The sequence below is a fragment of the Hylobates moloch genome, unplaced genomic scaffold, assembly GCF_009828535.3.
Source record: "Hylobates moloch isolate HMO894 unplaced genomic scaffold, HMol_V3 SCAFFOLD_14, whole genome shotgun sequence".
NCBI classification, from domain to species: Eukaryota; Metazoa; Chordata; class Mammalia; order Primates; family Hylobatidae; genus Hylobates; species Hylobates moloch.
Genome location: NW_026652289.1, coordinates 63,573,667 through 63,593,734, shown reverse-complemented (window position 1 = coordinate 63,593,734; position 20,068 = coordinate 63,573,667). Strand labels below are relative to the sequence as shown.

Genomic DNA, 20,068 nt, shown 5'->3' with positions numbered 1-20,068 from the left:
GGGCCTCGGCCACCCTGAGCTCACTTCCAGAGAATTTCCCAACTCAGCAACCCTGGCTGCATCCTAAACCCCTCCCTCAGTCCCTCCAGGTCAGGGATATTTTGGGAGAGCACAAGAGCTGCCAGTTTTAACAGGCTCTAGGGGATTCCCAAGATAGTCACCCCCAGCAACCCTGGCTGAGAGGCACTATCTCTGGACCGCCCCCAGCTCTCCTTGTACCTGCTGGAACTCAGCCATTCCAGAGGCCTTGAGGGCACAGGGATCATGGAGGTCTCTTGGCCTCTCAGGTGCTCTATGATTCTCAGCCACCTGAGCCAGGAGCAGAGAGATGCGCTCCCAGCAATATCAATCATGGGAGGCAGACGCCCTCCGCCTGTCTGGATGTGCCCATACTGGGGCTGGTCAGGCAGGCACAGACATGTCAGGGAGCTTGAAGACTTACCTGGCCCAGCTCTGCCCTGTGGCCTGATCCTATTTAGCTCAACATCCTGCCTCACTGGGTAGGGGCTCAGGAGCAGAATCAGGTCAGAAGAGGGTGTTGAACCTGTGTTTCATAGTACTTATCTGTACATAAGACTGAGAAGATGTCAAGGATCCACATCAGAGAATGGGGTGAAGGGAGTGGCTCACACAGATCTCAGTTGGCAACTTCTTAGAAGGTACCAAAGAAAGGGCCAGATTTTCTCCCCCACTGTCCCCACCCCCAACCACCATAGGGCCAGAATTCCCTAAACATGTGGTTTACATGAATTCAATTTGTCAACGTGTCTACTGAACCCAACATTTGTAAGATATGAAAGCTGGAAAGTCTGTAGATAAGAACAGAAGCTAATATTTATTGAACATCTACTATGTGCCTGGCATCATGCTCAACAATTTTTTTTTCCAAGGCAGGGTCTTGCTCTGTTGCCCAGGCTGGAGTGCAGTGGTGTGATCATAGCTCACTGCAGCCTTGACCTCCTGGGCTCAAGCAGTCTTCCAGCCTTAGCCTCCTGAGTAGCCAGGACTACCAGCACAGGCCACCAAGCTGGGCTAATTTTAAAAAAATTTATTGTAGAGACAGGGGTCTGGCTATGTTGCCCAGGCTGGTCTCGAACTCCTGACCTCAGGTGATGCTCCTGACTTGGCCTCCCAAAATGCTGGGATTACAGGCATGAACCACCATGCCTGGCCCATGCTCAACACTTTACACACATTATTTTATTAATCCTCACAACAATCCTGATGAGGTTAAATAACTCCAAAGGACGCAAAATCCATATGGCAGAGCTGGGATTCAAACGGAGTTCTGTCTGAACCCAGAGCTTCTAAAATTAGGCATCTCCCAATTTGACCTCTAAAAAGTAATTAATCAACCCAGGAATCAATCACGCTTCTTCTGTAAACCACACAAGGCCTATACAGTTAATGATGAGGTAATCTAACCCTTTCATTCTACAGACGAGAGGCCAGATCACGGTGAGTCTAAGCTGAGCATAGGACTAGTATCTTGGACTCTTAGGTCACTGCCCTCTCACCACCCCAGCCTGTCTACCCAGGCAAGGGAATGGATGGCTGGAAAGCTGTGAGTTCTACCCTCTAGGAAAAATATATATGAACATTCACACAGACAGACACACAGAGACGTGTTATACACAGGCGATAACACACACAGGCACTTAGACCAATGGATTTTTTTTTTTTGAGACGGAGTCTTGCTTTATTGCCTAGGCTGGAGTGCAGTGGCACGTTCTCGGCTCTCCACAACCTCCGCCTCCCGGGTTCACGCCATTCTCCTGCCTCAGCCTCCTGAGTAGCTGGGACTACAGGCGCCCCCCACCACACCCAGCTAATTTTTTGTATTTTTAGTACAGATGGGGTTTCACCGTGTTAGCCAGGATGGTCTCGATCTCCTGACCTTGTGATCTGCCCACCTCAGCCGCCCAAAGTGCTGGGCTTACAGGTGTGAGCCACTGCGCCCCGCCGGATTGTTCTTAACTCTCTACTTTCCACAGTTCCTTTCCGTGAGGCCCTTGTCCTGGGCCCACCCTTTAGATGGCCACACTCTGGCTTTACTCTGGCCACAGACACCTCTTCAAATTCCCAGTGCCTAGTATGGGGACAATCATAGAACAAGCACTTTAAAAATGTTTAAGTAAATTAGTAAATCATAAATCAAGAATGAGTGAATGAATGCTTCTGCACAAATAGGCATATGTGCTTTCAGAGGCTCACTGACATATTATTTATACCAAAATAACCTCACGAGTACCCCCACAAACACACGTAGGCAGGTGGTAGACTAATTCAACTATGCAAGCAGTAGAGGCCCACACTTTCCCTCAAAGATACTCATATACATGGGCTTACACAGATGTGAATACTTACATACAGGGAAACACACAAGTACATACTTTCTACCAAGGAACCAGCTGCAACCAGCAATGCAGCTGCCTACACACACAAACCCAGAAGTCACACAAACCCACACTGATCTGCTCAGCTAGACAAAGGCAAAGCCGTAGGCCCAAAACAGACTGGGAGTGAGACATTTGTCCATAGAGACTCCTGGACTGCCCCTGGATCCCACACTGTCTGCCTCCTTCCCCCACCTGTCTGCGGCCAGAGGGGGTTCCTAGAGGAATTCCTTTTGCAGACTGGCTGAAAAAGCCGGCTCTTCCTCCTCCCCCACAGACCCAGGCCAGAGTCCTAGGTCAGGGAAACAGATGTTATACGTTGGGGGGAGCTATGCCTTCCCAAGGACTCTGCCCTTGGTCCCCAGTTGCCTCCCAAAGCCTGGCTAAGGCCAGGCTGGATGCTGGACACTGGACTCTGGACGGTGGCAGAGCACACTCAGGTTCCACTGCCCCAGCTCTACTGCCGAATAGATGATTTAGGAGCATCTAGTGAACAGCACTTTTCCAGAAGCCTTGCTTCCTCAGGAAACAGCTCGGCCACCAGCCTGATCTTCAAAACAGGCCTGGGGACGAAAACATTCCCGCTTCTCTGCAAAAACATGGGCAGCTCCTCTTGCTTAGAGCCCCTAGCGTCATCCTAACCACGGCATCTCAAGGCTGTAGGAATTAAAGGCCGGTGTTCTGGTCCTGCTTCTGTCTCAACTCTGTGGACTGTGTCCACTTTTGTAAAATGAGCCATTTGAGTGTGATGACTTCAGATCTAGCTGGAATGGTGTAGGAATCTAATTCCCCAGGCAGCCCCTGGGTGGGGGTGAAGGGGCTCCCATCCCAGGGACAGTGGCCCAGTGGGGGCCTCCTCTTAAGTGACAGTCATATTACAAACACAGGACTTGTGCCTGGAGTGGCTTGAAGCTGAGGTGCCCAGTGCTGGGGCAAAATGGGGACTCAGGAGAAATGTCTCATTCAACCTGGAGACAGACAGCTACCTTCCTTCTCCCTCATACCCACTCACCAGATCCTCCAGGCCTCTGCTGGAGGTGGACGAAGGGCTGCAGCCCCACCCAGCCAGGCAGGCCTGGAGACAGGAATGCTGCTCAGCCCAGCTGGCCAGACAGGGGTGACTGTTTATTCTCTGATGTGAGGAACATCTCGGGCAATCAGGGAGATTTGGCTGCCAGCAGCCCCTGGATGCAAGGTCTCAAAAATTTCAACTTAATCAGAGCAGGCTGATGGCTTGAGCAGGCAGTGGGGGTGGAAGGGAGGGGCCATCCCCTTCCTGCCCCACATTCAGTGCCATGTGTGCCTCTGGGCTCACCTCCTGGGTCTGCAATGATGGGGCTGGGAAGGTTACAGGAGATGAGCTCAGAGCTCTGATTGAGAGGGTGTCGGAGGACTTCCCATGGTTTCCACTTCTGACATTGCAGGTGCCTTCTGCTCATAAAATAGAGCAGAGCTCACAACCCCAGCCTGGAAAGGGAACTCGTTTTCTATCCACTGGGCCTGGTGTCGGCACTCTTGTCTTCCTATGCCACCAGCCTAGGTCTTCTTTGCTCAGACAGCCCCTCTAGCTGCAGCCTTGCATCTGCTTGCCTTTTTTTTTTTTTTTTTTTTTTTTGAGACAGAGTCTCTCTGTGTTACCCAGGCTGGAGTGCAACGGCGCGATCTCAGCTCACTGCAACCCCCGCCTCCCAGGTTCAAGCGATTCTCCTGTCTCAGCCTGCCCAGTAGCTGGGATTATAGGCACGCGCCACTATGCCCAGCTGATTTTTGTGTTTTTAGTACAGACAGGGTTTCACCATGTTGGCCAGGCTGGTCTCGAACTCCTGACCTCAAGTGATCCGCCCACCTCAGCCTCCCAAAGTGCTGGGATTACAGGCATGACCCATTGCGCCTGGCCATGCCTGCCTTTCTTATTCCTCTAGAGTCAGCCCTGGTTCTGCCTCTTTCTGGCCTTTTCACCTTGCACAAGTCACCTCCAAAGCTGTTTCTTCTGTAAAATAAACAGAATAGTATCTGCCTTGCAGGGATATTGTGAAGATTAAATAAGATAATTCTTCTAATATGCACATCATGCAGGAGGCACTTGATACACAGTAGCGTCCTTTTCCTTCCTCCCTTCTCCTACTGCTGCAGACTGCATCTCTGGTCTTCCTGAGGGCCAGGTTCCTCCGGTGTACTTTACAGCCACAGCTCTGGTCAGACCTACCCATTGCTGCTTCTGGACTTTGATGGACCCTGGGGTTTCTGAGGCCAGAAGCCAGTCCAAGCTGACCGAAGGAGGCCCCTTAAGACTGAGGCTACAGAAGGCCCCAAAACACAGTGGCACGTGTGTGTGTGTTTTTCCCAACTCTTATTTATTTATTTAGAGACAGAATCTCACTCTGCTGCCCAGGCTGGAGTGCAGTGGTGAGATCTTGGCTCACTCAACCTCCGCCTCGCTGCAACCTTTGCCTCCCAGGTTCAAGCGATTCTCATGCCTCAGCCTCCCGAGTAGCTGGGATTACAGGCGTACACCACCATGCCCAGTTAATTTTTGTATTTTTAGTAGAGACGGGGTTTCACCATGTTGGCCAAGCTGGTCTCAAACTCCTGACCTCAAGTGATCCGCAGGCTTCAGCCTCCCAAAGTGCTGGGATTACAGGAGTGAGTCACCATGCCCCTGCCTCCCATCTCTTATTTTGCACAGGTTTGAGTGCCTTGTAGGGATAGTCCAGGGGTCAGGACAGTCAGACTTCATCAATCCAGACTCACTAGTTTGGAATTCACACCTTTCTATAGTTAACAAAGGACTTACATTAAAAATAATGATGCTCCAGGATGGCAAAGGATATCAGCTAAGATCTACCCACGTTTATTCCCCGTAAGACCCAACTTACTCTGTTAAATAAAAAGGAATGTATTTATTGGTCACCTAAGTGAAAAGTCTCGCTTCAAGCACAACTGGATTCAGTACTCAAACATCATCATCAGGACAGCAGCTCTGCTTTCCACTGTGTTGGCTTCAGTCTGAGACTTTGCATGGCAGCCAGATGGCAGCCTCTCACATTCAGGACCACTGGAAATGCAAGTCTCTTTCCCAGGATCCCCAGCAAAACTTATGGTTCATTTTGATGAGATACTATTATCTCATCAAAAGATATGAGATACTATTATTATATCAAAATGAGATAGTATTTTCTCAAAACTCGTGGCTCATTTTAATGAGATACTAGTTGGGGGTCACATGCCTAGGTTTTTTTTTTTTTTTTTTTTTTTTTGAGATGGAGTCTCGCTCTGTCACCCAGGCTGCAGTGCAGTGGCGCCATCTCAGCTCACTGCAAGCTCTGCCTCCCGGGTTCACGCCATTCTCCTGCCTCAGCCTCCCAAGTGGCTGGGACTACAGGCGCCTGCCACCACGCCCGGCTAATTTTTTGTATTTTTTAGTAGAGACGGGGTTTCACTGTGTTAGCCAGGATGGTCTCGATCTCCTGACCTCGTGATCCGCCCGCCTCGGCCTCCCAAAGTGCTGGGATTACAGGCTTGAGCCACCACGCCCGGCTAATTTTTTGTATTTTTAGTAGAGACGGGGTTTCACCGTGTTAGCCAGGAAGGTCTCGATCTCCTGACCTCGTGATCCACCCACCTCAGCCTCCCAAAGTGCTGGGATTACAGGCGTGAGCCACCGTGCCCGGCCACATGCCTAGGTTTGAATCAATCACTGAGGCCGGGAGAAGGCAACTCACTAATTGGCTTGGGCCTGAGTCAGTGCTCCACTTGCAGAGTGTGTGAGTGGAGGGGGCAGTCAGTCAGCTTTCCAAGACCAAAGAGTGGGAAAGGGAGTTGGTTCCCCAGAGAGGAAGCTGAGGTATGGTACCAGGAAGGTGAAGGAACCCTGGGTGACAAGAACAACAGATGGCCTTATCCAAAGGAAATCGACGGCCAAAGAACTAAGAGGACAAATACTTTTCTAGCCCTTTAAAAATATAATTGATGTGCTAGTTTTAAATCCCTACAGACCTCTGATAGGCAATATATTATGGGCTCATTTGGGATAGCCTGCACTTGCTCAAGAATAAAACTGCATCTTTAAAGCAGCCTGCGATCCATGCTTCCAATAAATTGAGACTGGCCTTCCTGACCCACCAGTGGGCAGTTTGACTAAACTAACCAATGTCACCAGCAATGGCTGGAAAACCTGGCAGCACCACACGCTGTTTTCACTGGGGTCCTCCTTTGGCCAAATGGGGTTAGAGCAAAGTTTTATTCCAGCGGCCCCACCCCTTGACATGGTCAAAGCTCCTCCTGCCCTTGAATCCCTAGTGATTTCTCTTTCGCCACCCTCTCCTAACTCATTACTAAAACCTGCTCTTAGGGAGGCTTTGTTATCAGTCATTTGCACATGTGTATGAATAAGCTTCAAGTCAACAGTTTAGCCTCTCTCAGGATCATCTGCACTTTAAATAAAACGCAAGGCGGCTGGGCGTGGTGGCTCACACCTGTAATCCCAGCACTTTGGGAGGTCAAGGTGGGTGGATCACCTGAGGTCAGGAGTTTGAGACCAGCCTGGCCAACATGGTGAAACCCTGTCTCTACTACTAACACAAAAATATTAGGTGGACATGGTGGCACATACCCGTAATCCCAGCTACTTGGGAGGCTGAGGCAGGAGAATCACTTGAACCTGGGAGATGGATGTAGTAGCGGTGAGCCGAGATTGCACCACTGCACCTCAGCCTGGGAGACAAGAGCGAAACTCCGTCTCAAAAAAAAAAAAAAAAAAATAATGCAAGGCACTGTCCTTTCCACCCCACTAACCTCAAAAGGTATTTCTGGTGACATCGCAAATGGGACTCCCTGAATTCAAGCAACAAATGTCCACAACCTTCTTTGAAACCCCCACTCATCCACAATGTCTTGTCAATGCATTTTTTTTCTCAAGTCTAATTTCATTCTCTTTCTGCTAACATTCAACCGTTACCCTCTACTGTGATAGGGAAGTTTCTTGTATCCTTGCACCCCTTTATTCACTCACTCAATAAACTCTTCTCCAGCACCCCACCATATCTTAGATACTTGGGTATACAAAGACTGCCTAGTCCCTGTCCTCAAGGAGCTTGCAGTTGAATTTTAATGCAGGAAACCAGATTTTTTTTTTTTTTTTTTTTTTTTTGAGACGGGGTCTCTCTCTGTCACCAGGCTGGAGTGCAGTGGCACAATCTCGGCTCACTGCAACCTCTGCCTCCCAGGTTCAAGCAATTCTCCTGCCTCAGCCTCCCGAGTAGCTGGGACTACAGGTGCACACCACCACACCCGGCTAATTTTTGTATTGTTAGTAGAGACGGGGTTTCACCATGTTGGTCAGGATGGTCTCGATCTCCTGACCTCAGGTGATCTGCCCGCCTCGGCCTTCCAAAAGTGCTGGGATTACAGCCGTGAACCACCGCGCCTGGCCTAATTTCCAGATTTTTAACACAAGCAAAGTCTAGCCCTGTGGCTGATATAAAGTAAGTATTCAATAAATGCTGCTTCCCCTTTTCAGGGCTGCAGTATATGGACACTACAGCAGAACACTGGAAATTTTTGAAAAACCCTTTCCACGTGGACAAGGGCACCAGCCAGAGTGGGTGGAAACGGTGGTTTCTATCTTTACTTGGGAATGTCATGATTTGTTTTGGATGCTCCAAATGTCAGGTTGGAGATGCATGCAAAGGAGAGGGGCTTATTCTAACCAGATCAGGGCTAGAGGCAGCCCAGGACACTGTCTCCATGGTGCACACCCCAGACAGTTTGGAAACAAACAGAAACCCATCCAGAGGCAGGAGACTGACAAAGGCAAACACAAACAAAGGCCAAGAGATGGAAAACTCATGAGGTGGGGCACAGTGGAGAGGAGGGAAGTGGGGAGAGAGACAAGTGGCGGCTGTGGAGAGGGCTTAGAGAGGGGTGTGGTCCTGTTTTTCTGTGAGCTAAATCCAGCCCCAGGGCCTAAGAATCACCATGGCAACGGGACGAATGCTGCTGACTCCATGCCAACACAAGCCTCCTGGGCTTAGCAGGAATGGGCTCAGATACGATGGGGCCACGTTCTCAAGAAAAATGTCTGAATTGGGCTGTTTAAATCACAAACTCTCCACCCCTCTCCTGGTTTTGTAGGCGATCAGTGTTTAATGAAATGAATTAAACAGAAATGACACAGAACCACTTCGCCTACTCTACCTCTCTCTCATACACACGTGCACTTATTCCCATAGAGTAAAACTCTTTCCCTTTCTGGTAGAAACTGACAGCTCATGGGATGCTGCACATTTTCAGAAGCAAGGACCTCACCTGTGAGAGGTCCCCCCTTACAATGGCATTAGTGACAGAGGACAGATGGGGTTGCTTTTCACAAGAACTTAGGCAGCTGGGGGCCCCTACGAGGTGGCTCCAACTAAACCACTTTCACTTTTCCCAGAGCTGCTTGGCCTATGGGATCTCCCTGAGATTTTGGGTCTGTGCTAAACAGAATGTTCAGTCTCGTGTAGGGCTTGTCTCCTTCCTGCCTCTCCATTCCCAGGTACCCAGAGGTCTCACACTATCCCCTAGTACACTAGTCCTGCGCTAACTCATCCATTAGACATGGTAGGCACCGTGCCTAAGGCCCACATTGCAAAAATGTTTTCTTTTAAAATTAGAAGAAAAAAACTTTTAAGTGGAAGAAAATGGTTTAGTACATAAATATATTCATCTTTATATCAATGTAGTAATAAAATATAATTTTAAATACTCTTTTATGGAAGAAAGGGGGCCCAGAAAGGCAAAAGTGCCCAGGGCCCATGGAAGTCATAATGTGGCTCTGCCCTAGTCTTCCCTCCTGCCCACTCGAACCCTCTAGACTCCAGAGTTTTCCTTCCCCCATATCAAAACGTACCTGCTATCTCATGTCCCTCCATTAACCCTGGAGCTCCTGGAGGGCAAGACCATTCTTTATGTATCCTCTGTGCCCACAGTCATATCAGGTATTGCGTTACCATTTCTTCTTTTTGCGGGGAGGGGGGTTGGAGGTGGGATGTATGAGGTGGAGCAGAAAACTCAGGAAAAAAAAAAAAAAAAAGACACGGCTAGGTTTGAAACAAATGTTGCCAGAATGAGAGGCCCACTCCTCAGCCCTCCTCTGTAGCAGTGAGCTAACATGACAGCAGAGTCAAGCCAAAGCAGGGGTTCTTCACTTGAGACATATGGCCAGGTCTCGGGGAACAGAGAATTCCTGGAAACTGCAAAAACTTCCCATTTATGCAGTCTGACTTCATCCACATCCGCTATACTGAACTCCACTGAAACTGTTCCTGCTGAGTTTGCCAATATCTCCAATCCAGTAAATCCAACAGACACTTCTCAGGTATAACCCTGGTTTCTCAGCACCATTTGACACTGCTCATCTAGCCCTCCTCTTTGGCTTCCATGACACTTTGCTATCTCAGTCACCTCCTATTTCTCTGGTCACTACTACTGTCTCCTTTGCAGGCTCTCTGCTCTGTTGGGCCCTTAAAAACAAGTGATAATAATAGCAGCAACTGATACATATCAGTGATTTACTCTGCCCTGGGCACTACATAAGCATCAATCCTTTTAATCCTCAAAGTAATCCTAGATCCGTTCACCAACCACCAGCTAGAGTGATTTTTCTAAAAACCGTATCTCATCATTTTCTTGCTTAGAACCTTCTAATGGCTTTCCTCTGCCCACAGCTTTTATTTTTTTTTTTGAGATGGAGTCTCACTCCGTCGCCCAGGCTGGAGTGCAGTAGCACAATCTCGGCTCACTGCAAGCTCCGCCTCCCGGGTTCACGCCATTCTCCTGTCTCAGCCTCCCGAGTAGCTGGGACTACAGGCGCCTGCAACCACGCCCGGCTAATTTTTTGTATTTTTAGTAGAGACAGGGTTTCACCGTGTTAGCCAGGACGGTCTCGATCTCCTGACCTCGTGATCCGCCCGTCTCGGCCTTCCAAAAGTGCTGAGATTACAGGCATGAGCCACCGCGCCCGGCCACCCACAGCTTTTAAAGTCTTTCAAGATCTGGTCCCTGTCTACCTCTCCAGCCTGATTTCTCATCACTGCCTCTTTTACAGTCTGCCTGCTTTTAACTTCTCCAAGAACTTCAGGTCTCTGCATGTGCTGTTCCTACTGCCTGAAACACTTTTCCTCCACCTTTTAGCCTAGAACCAATTCCTCTGGGGGAAGGAGATTGGTTATGTGATTGATGCTGAAATCAGTCTGCCAGGTTCAACTCCCAGCCCTGCCACATCCTAGCAATAAAACCTTGGGCAAGCTATTAAACTCTCTGGCACTGGCTGGACATAGGGGCTCACGCCTGTAATTGGGAAGCTGAGGAGGGTGGATCACTTGAGGTCAGAATTTCGAGACCAGCCTGGCCAACATGGCAAAACCCTGTCTCTACTAAAAATACAAAAGTGGCCGGGCGTGGTGGCTTACACCTGTAATCCCAGTACTTTGGAAGGCCAAGGTGGGCAGATCACTTGAGGTCAGGAGTTCATGACCAGCCTGGCCAACATGGTAAAACCCCATCTCTACTAAAAACACAAAAATTAGCCAGGTGTGGTGGCATGCGCCTGTAATCCCAGCTACTCAGGAGGCTAACACAGGAGAATTGCTTGTACCCGGGAGGCAGAGGTTGCAGTGAGCCAGACATTGCAGTGAGCTGAGATTGCACACCACTGTACTCTAGCCTGGGCGACAGAGCGAGACTCCATCTCAAAAAAGAAAGAAAGAAAGAAGAAAATAAAAATAAAAATACAAAAATGAGCCAGGCATGGTGGCGTGTGCCTGTAATCCCAGCTACAGGAAGGCTAAGGCAGGAAAACTGCTTCAACCCGGGAGGCAGAGGTTGCAGTGAGCCGAGATTGTGCCACTGCACTCCAGCCTGGGTGACAGAGCAAGACTCCGTCTCAAAAAAAAGTGGATAAGGCCTGTTGAGAAAATTAATCAGTACAGTAAGGTGCCTTGCAATGTTACATGTGTCACCTATTTTCTGACCCTAGACTATGTTAGGACTCCTTGCCAAGTATTTCCCTAAACTTTATAATACCATAAACTCCCAACCTCACTCTTGAAATGTTTGTCCATCTGCCCACCTTGCCAGGCTGTCAGCTCTGTGAAAGCAGGGGCTTTCTGACTTTGATCCTGCTCATATTCCTAGTGCCTGGCATACAGTAGGTACTCACGTTTGTTAAGTCATTAACTAGAAGTCCAACACCTCCTAGATATCATATCCTGGTGATATAGGCTCTCCAGCAAACAGCTAGTTTTGAACAAGGAAAGATGGAAGATAAGGTTTTTAACAACAAGGCATATAGGGCAGACTCACACTGAGGCTGAAAGCACTCACAAAGGCAACTTAAATCATTAAGAAAATATCTTTATTTATTCTGAAATGTTCCAATAATCAATGTAAAAACTGTGGTAGTGGCTCTTTCACAACTTTACAAATTATAGAAAAATGATTTTTCCTCTTCTTTACAGAAATCTTGCTCCCAAATCGTACAGGGCTCTATTATGGCTACAACCCAGCAGGAAGAAGGGAGCAGAGAATACAGCAAGGACGGCTCCGGCTCTCTGGGTGGCCAGAAGGCTTTTCCTACACATTAAAGCCCAGGCTGAGTCCCAAAGACCTGTGCCCCCTCTGAAGGAGGCTCCATCCACATGGATCTGTGGCACCCTGGGGCAGGCCTCTGTCTTGAAGGCCAGTAGGCCACAGAAGGCCTGAAAGCATGGCACTCATGGTTGCAGGCCACAGTCAAGGCAGCTTTGTGAGAATGAGAACAGGAGGCGAGCCTATAGCTCAAATCCCTTTCTCTAAAACACAGCCAGGAAAGAGGCTGTGGACACTGGCCAAACAGTGCACTAGGTTTAGAAATTTCCCCTTTTAGGCCGGGCGCGGTGGCTCACGCTTGTAATCCCAGCACTTTGGGAGGCCGAGGCAGGCGGATCACGAGGTCAGGAGATCGAGACCACGGTGAAACCCTGTCTCTACTAAAAATACAAAAAAATTAGTCGGGCGTGGTGGCGGGCGCCTGTAGTCCCAGCTACTGGGAGAGGCTGAGGCAGGAGAATGGCGTGAACCCGGGAGGCAGAGCTTGCAGTGAGCCGAGATCGCGCCACTGCACTTCAGCCTGGGCGACAGGGCAAGACTCTGTCTCCAAAAAAAAGAAATCTCCCCTTTTACTCAGCTCACAAAGACTAATTTGTTAAACAGCTATTAAAAAAAAAATTAGAAAACAAACATTTGGTTCCATTTCAGCTGTAATCAGCAGTTGGTAATTTTTAGAAAAAGATGACTTGAGTTGCTCATTAAGTCTGTATTTTTTATCAGGCCCCTGACTCCTTTCTTTCTCATCCATGGTTTTTTGGGGAGGGGGGCAGGTACAGCTGTAGGAGAAGGCTGTTTGTTGATTTGAGAAAACTGTTAAAATGTTTTGCACTCACATACAAAGGCTGATGGAATTCAAAAATGATCCCACTGATTTTTATGAGAAACATGACTGTTCCTCTTGGGTGCCTCAAGTCAAAACAAGGCAACTGCCTAGTGATTTATAGTTCCCACATTTTCCGCCTTCCAGAAAGCATTAGAGAAAAGGCCAACCTCCGCCAGGAGAGATTGTAAACACACCACTGACAGCTTGGACACTTTGTTTTTAAATGTAGCAGGGCTTTTTCCTTTGGCCCTGGCTGAAAAGCCAACTCCCTAGGACAGTTTAAGAAGGAGCAGATGGAAGGGCTCCCCTAAAACCTAAGAGTGAGGGACTAGTAGTCCCCGTTGACTGGAGTGTGGCTGGGAACATCATCAAAGGCAATCAATACATTTAGGGCATACGAAAATTGTCCTGTGGTCCCCCAACTGGCCCCTAGGCTCAGTCCGGCTGGACATGAGGCATAGGAGGTACAGAACAAGTGACCATAAGGCACACAGTTGAGGTAGCCCCCACACCAGGCCCAGAAAGATTATCTTTTCGCACGATTCCAAAAGTGTTGGAAAGCAGAGGAGTTGATGACACTCACTATGAGCAGCAGCAGCAGATACAGGGATATCATGATGATAAACCAATGGCTGGAAAACCAGGAGAGCTGGCTCGAAGCCCTGCTTAAGAGGGAAAAAAGAGTGGTGTTGGCAAAAAGAGAAAAACATTTTTTTTTTAAGTGTGTACAACAAGTCTGGCTCTAAGAAGACAAAATGATGAATTTCATCCTTTGCCTGAGCCATGAAATGAAGCTTCGTGCTTCCTTGCTCAAGAAACCTGCGGCTGTTTGCCCGGGCATTGACACGCCTTTCAACAGGATATTTTCAAAATTCGCAAAGACAGCTATGCAATGAGCTCATCCTGATCTTCCCTTTTGTAGCTCCTCTTTTACCATTTACAACCCATCTTGGTATCTATAACAATGACCTAGCTCAGGGTGTCTTCCCAGATGGTGGCAGGTGGCAGGTAATTTAGCTAAAGTCTTTTCACTTTTAGACACATGCAGATATAAATCCAAGCTGGGGAAAACCTCTTTGGCCCACTAGGAGATGATCTAAACCACCTAAGTGTGCACTAAAGAGATGCTCCAGGGAGAAGTGGGAAAGGAATGGAATTTTCAAGGATAAAAAGTTAGATGATTTTAAACCAAAGCATAATGTCACCTGGACCCAGGCACTCTATATAGATTTCCCAAATTTGGACAGGGGTCAGGAGGAGACTTTACTGGTTTATGAAGTCTGGAAGCATGGAAACCACTGGTGTGTACAAGCAGGAGTGGGGATTATTTAAAGTGACCCCTTTTCCTGTCATATCTACTCACCTGCTGCTGGCCCCTGCAAGAAGCACCATCATGGATTCCAGCAATGCAACAAAATCTCAAGAGTGGCCCCCAACCCTGGTGAGCCCCACACATACTCCTACACTGCAGAGATGGAACTAGGCATCCACCAAAGCTGATAAGGTCTGAAGCCCCACATCTGCTATTGAGTTCAATGCCCTCATTTTAGAGATAAAGATGAAGCATCTCAGGTCCAGAGAGGGGCAGTCAGTGGTTCAGCAGCCACTGTGGGAAGCTACTGAGCCAGCCTGTGCACAATCACACCCGGTGTCCAGTCACTGCCCTGCCTCTCAGCTTAACCTCATCGGTGGGTCTCAGACTGCAATCATGGGCCTAGTGGCTAAGGGGCCACACTGTTTGGGGCAGCCAATTTGGACTCAGTCAGTCCCTCATGCTATTTGTGTTTACCAATCTTTCTCTCTTCTCACTGGAATACAGTCCTCTTAGGGTCAGGACCACATCTTCTCCAGATCCTATCTCTCACTTCTCACCGTGTCCAGCATGGCGCTTTACATACTTGACACCTGGCGGAGGTCTAAGGCTGGGGGAGGGGAGGCTGATACCTACAACAACTAAGAAAGCCAGCACTCTGAATACAGCCATTAGTTGTTCTCCTGGACCTTACCTCTTGGGTGGCTTCTGTGAATACACCAGGAGGTACTTCACTCGCAGGAGCTGGTTATTGGTGACCACGAAGTACTTGGGAGGGATGTCTCCCCCTTCACTATGTTTGATTCTTGCTCGTCTGCGATCTATCTCCTTGGAATCTGAATATGGAGAGTAAAACACACCTTCACTGGGGGGAAATAGAACTAAGGAAGCACATTATAAATAGAAATAAGTCAAGCCTCCTGGTGCTGAGGGAGAAGAAGGCCTGGCAGGCTGAGGAACAGACCTGTGTGTGCATGAAGCAGCACTGAAAAAAACGGAGAATCTGGCAGGCAAATGGGAGGAGGAAAAAAAGACTAGGAAAATATAAGGGATACAAGGAAGAAAAAACAAAACTCAACTAAGTGGGGAGAACAGAAGGAAGAAGCAAATTGATGGCCATAGCAAAGAAATACGCTGGGACTGGGAGCTAGGAACAGGACTTGATCTGAACAGGCCTCTTAACAGGCACTATATATTTATATATATATATATATTTTTTTTTTTTTTTTTTTTTGAGATGGAGTCTTGCTTTTGTCATCCAGGCTGGAGTGCAACAGCGCGTGGTCTTGGCTTACTACAACCTCTGCCTCCCGGGTTCAAGCAATTCTTGTGCTTCAGCCTCCCAAGTAGCTGGGATTACAGGCGCCTGCCACCACTCCCAGCTAATTTTTATATTTTTAGTAGAAACGGGGTTTCACCATGTTGGCCAGGCTGGTCTCAAACTCCAGACACCTCAGCTGATTGGCCTGCCTCAGCCTCCCAAAGTGCTGGGATTACAGGCATGAGCCACCACACCCGGCCTTAAGAGGCATTTTAAATGAACCATTCTGGATTTGAGGTTCTTAGAACATTTATCTTCCACCTTTCGTACCAAGACTTGTTTTAAAACAAACAAACAAAAAACCCTTTTCTTTTAATAACACAAAAAAGTTCTACAAAAAACTAGGAAGACCAAAGCTGCGTGACAGCAGAGGTTGGAAGGTTTTGTTTTGATGTTTAATGTCACGGTTTGCAAACTTCCTAAGAATTATAAATGCAAATATCCATGCTGTCTGGTTTGGGAGGGTGGTGTCAGACCTGGGCCTGCATCTCAGAATTCCAGTTGTTTTACATTAGAGGCCAGAACAGTCAGTTTTCTGAATTCTCTTGGAATCAACAAGCCAGATCTTTTTTCTTTTTTTTTTGGATGGAGTCTCGCTCTGTTGCCCAGGCTAGAGTGCAGTGGCATGATCTTGGATTACTGCAACCTCTGCCTCCTGGGATAAAGCGATTCTCATGCCTCAGTCTCCCAAGTAGTTGGGACCACAGGCAAACGCCACCACACCTGGCTCATTTTTTTATTTTAGTAGAGATGAGGTTTCACCACGTTGGCCAGGTTGGTCACAAACTTCTGACCTCAGGTGATCCACCCGACTTGGCCTCCCAAAGTGCTGGGATTACAGGCGTGAGCCACATCGCACCTGGCCCCAACAAGCCAGCTCTGGAGACTGGAATGACAGTTCTGTGACTCTTCTGCCTTTGTTGGAGAGCCACACAGTGGTGGGGGGAGACAAGGCAAACAGTCTCAGGGACACAGTAGGGAGTGGGATGAGGTAGCCGGTTAGTCATCACTCTCTGGAGAGCCCAGGACTCTCCAGCGCCTTGGCTGCCCCTTCACATCCCGGAGGGATCTGGCACACGCCGGTGTAGATCGGAGGGTCTGGACCCAGCATCCTTTGCTTCATTTAGCAAATATTTATTGAATATCAAGTGCATACCAAGGCTTTCTGCTGATACCAGGTGCCCAAGAATGAATGAGACCTCATTCCTACCTTCAAGGAGCCCACGCACCGGCTTTATCACTCACTTTTTAAAAAAAATCAAATCTCTCCTCCTCCCGCAAAGCTTTCCCTGGCTGCTTGGACCCACCATGATTACTACTTCCTCTGAGCTTCCTCTGTGGGCCTCGTCAGCCTCCTTACCTGGCACCCCTACCTACCCCCTTGTAGTGAATGGTCTCCATTGAGTGTTCAATCTCTAAGAAGACTGCTCGCTCCTTGGACAGGACCCTGTCTGGCACTGCCCTGGATCCAGCCCAACCCTTGGGCATGCAATGGGTGCTCTACCCAACAGGTGGGCCAGCAAGAGCCTGTACACCCAACAGAGGCCTGTAGCCCAGGTCTGGACCAAGTGCTCACTCACCCTTCTTCTTGGTTTGGCACTTGACGTCTGGATGGTCAATGACCTCACACACGGCCACACAGCTAAGGATGGGGCCGAGGAGGCTGTGCTGCCACCCGTGGCCATGAGGGCTGTATATGAGGGCCAGGCTCAAGTCACTGGTGAGGTAGGTCCCCTCTCCGAACAAGGATGTCTGCAATAGCAAGGCCAATGGAAAAGAAACACAGATGGGTGAATGTACAGTTGGCATGGCAAGACGACACAGGTCTCTCTTCAAGAGTTGTAAACACAAAATGTACAACCCCCCTTTTTGCCCCAGCAAGACACAAGATCAAATAATCCTGTGATATCATCACAGGGTTATTACTAAACACATTCCTGCCTGAAAACAGTTTAACTGATTGTGGATTTGGCCATCTGGCCTGGCAAACTAGCAGTTCCTTGTGGTCAAGGTTGAGTGAGAAAAGCATAGGTATAAGCATCCAAACCGACCTCAGTTTGAATCCTCCAGCAAGTGGCAAGTTATATAAACTCTCTGTGTCTCAGTTTCTAGATCTACAAAATAATGTTACTAGTAGCTCCTTTATAAGGCTGCCAGTGAGGATTAAATGAGGCAATATACATAAAAGAGTGGGACACCTGGCACATGTAAATAAATGAGGGGCCAGTACTCCACTGCAGGCCTTTATGTTCTAGTATATAAAGTAATTCCTGTTACATGAATGCAGTAAGCATGGTTACTCTGATGGGCTTGAAATGCAAAGTCACACCCTTAGGTACAGGGAAGGGGTCCCACCTGAGAAGGGAGGTAATCTGAGTCATTACCCCACGCAAGGCTGCCATGAGCAGTGGTGTACAAGAGTGGGAAGCTCAGTGTATCTCTGCCATGAAAACAGTATCAGTATCAACTGGCAGATGGACTCCCTCAAGCAAGCCCTTCATTGAAAACCCAGGCAGAGGGGCCATAGGAGGATTGATACGCTTTACCAAAGGATTTTTATAAGATGCCTCTAAGCAGCAAACTCCTGGGGGCACTAAAATGAAGGTTTAGTTTACAAGAGTATAATCTGCAGGCAACTTCTCCAGGCCAGCACTAGTGTAAAGGGGAAGCCCCTTGGATTCCAGTAGCCTGGACATAATGGTAAGCTGAGAGCCAGTGGTGGACTGAGAGATAGTGTAAACAAGCCCGTCATCCTTAGCAAAACCCAACGACATTAACCAGATACACCAGGGAAATATCTCCAGTGTCAGGGCTGCAGCAGCCACAACTGAGCCCATGGGTCATGGAGCCAGCTCCTCATAGACAAGGCAGATACTGCCATGAGTGGGGGAAAGGCCTGCAGCTCCTCCAACTACCCTAGATGCCCCTCCATCAGCATATAAAAGCAGCTACCTCTTCCTTGGTACTTAGTACACAAAGAGCTCTTTGCATACACGAACTGTTTCAATCCTCTGACATATAAGGAGGGTAATGGTGTCCTTTTTTACAGATGAAGAACCTGAGGCTCAGAGACTTTAATTTACTCAGGGCCATAGAGCTGCTAAATAAGTCTCTGTAGCTCCAGGGTCTGTCTGTAATGCTCCTCCTATACCTGAGGGGTAAAATACATGCCTGCAGAGAAGTGGATAGGTGACTCTGTTTTGACTCATAAAAATGGGACAAAAGCAGCTCAAGCGGGGAGGGAAAGGACCTCTCCTCGGTGCATCTTGTCATATCTCTCAGTTTCTCCAAGGGCTGATTTCCTGGAGTATGGTCCCCAAGGAAAGTGCTTCTCAAACTTCAATATGCATGCAAATCACCTGGGGACCTTGTTGAAGTGTGGATTCCGATCAGGTGGTCTGGGCCTGAGATTCGCATTTTCAGCTAGCCACCAGGTGATGCAGACGCTGCTGGTCCAGGGAACACACAGAGGAGCTAGGGTTGGCTACACAGTGGGATCACCTGGAGAGCTTTTAAAGCAACTGATGCCTCTGCTCCACTCGGAGATTCTGATTTAATTGGTCTGGGATGCAGCCAGGCATTTGGGATTTTTTATTATTTATCTATTTTATTTTTTATTTTTCGAGATGGAGTCTCGCTCTGTCGCCTAGGCTGGAGTTCAATGGCACCATCTCAGCTCACTGCCACCTCTGCCTCCCAGGTTCAAGCGATTCTCCTGCCTCAGCCTCCTGAGTAGCATTACAGGTACCCACCACTATGCCCGGCTAATTTTTGTTATTTTTAGTAGAGATGGGGTTTCACCACTTTGGCTAGGCTGGTCTGGAACTCCCTCAGCCTTCCAAAGTCCAGGGATTACAGGCGTGAGCCACTGCGCCAGGCCTGGCATCTGAGATTTTTAAAAGCTCCCCGAGTGATTCTAAATAGGCAGCCAAGGTTGGGAATTATCTTTAAATCGATGCTTTTCAAACTATAACCAGTGCAGGAATCACCTAGAGATCTTGTTAAAATGCAGGTTCTGATTCAGAAGGTCTAGAGTGTGCCCAAGATTTTGCATTTTCATAGGCTTCCAGGTAATGCTGCCACTGCTGGTGTGCAGACCACATTTTGAGCGAGAAGGCGTTAGTAAACCTACCCAACCCCACTCTATACCCCACCTGCAAACTCCTAGGGTTGTGAATCTCCCCCTCCCCACTCTCCCACCTCCATCCCTGCTTCCCCACATCAGCAGGGTGTCCCTTAGGCCTCACCTTGTTCAGATGGCAGTGCAGGCCATTGTGGATAATGGAATGGAAGTTTTCTAGGCGGCTACCATGAAAGGCATAGATTAGGTCTCGTTCTCCTTTGGTCTCATAAAATTTGGCGTTGGCTGGGTCAAAGTACTCAATTTCAAACAGGAAGTCCGGTGCGGGAACAGGCATGTGAGGAGCCCCAGTCAGCTTTTGGATCTTTTCAAACTTGAAAACATGAAGAGCGTCAAAATTTTATTTGGGGAGCTGGTAAATGTGCTGCAAAAATAGCCCCCTAAACTCTCAGGCTTAACTCCCACGGACTCTGCTCATGAGAACAACAGGTTTCATGAGGATAGAGAC

General features: G+C 48.4%; 2 protein-coding genes across 6 annotated transcripts in view; both read right to left on the bottom strand.

Moving 5' to 3' along the window:
* The window catches only part of CILP (cartilage intermediate layer protein), a 195,402-nt gene that overhangs the window by 51,629 nt on the left and 123,705 nt on the right, over positions 1-20,068 (bottom strand). The window lies entirely within an intron of this gene.
* PARP16 (poly(ADP-ribose) polymerase family member 16) overlaps positions 437-20,068 on the bottom strand; it is a 39,793-nt gene continuing 20,161 nt past the window's right edge. For 3 of the 5 annotated variants that reach the window (XM_032175084.2, XM_032175089.2, XM_058427638.1), the window contains 4 exons: positions 19,727-19,933; positions 17,060-17,231; positions 14,853-14,994; positions 11,717-13,511 (listed from right to left, as the gene is read on the bottom strand). In XM_032175084.2, the coding sequence (XP_032030975.1) occupies positions 13,373-13,511; positions 14,853-14,994; positions 17,060-17,231; positions 19,727-19,933 (660 nt within the window). In that variant the 3' untranslated portion in view covers positions 11,717-13,372. Of the gene's footprint in view, positions 2,090-11,595; positions 11,673-11,716; positions 13,512-14,852; positions 14,995-17,059; positions 17,232-19,726; positions 19,934-20,068 lie in introns of those variants that run through there. The other 2 variants (XM_032175087.2, XM_032175086.2) reach the window with 2 other exon arrangements.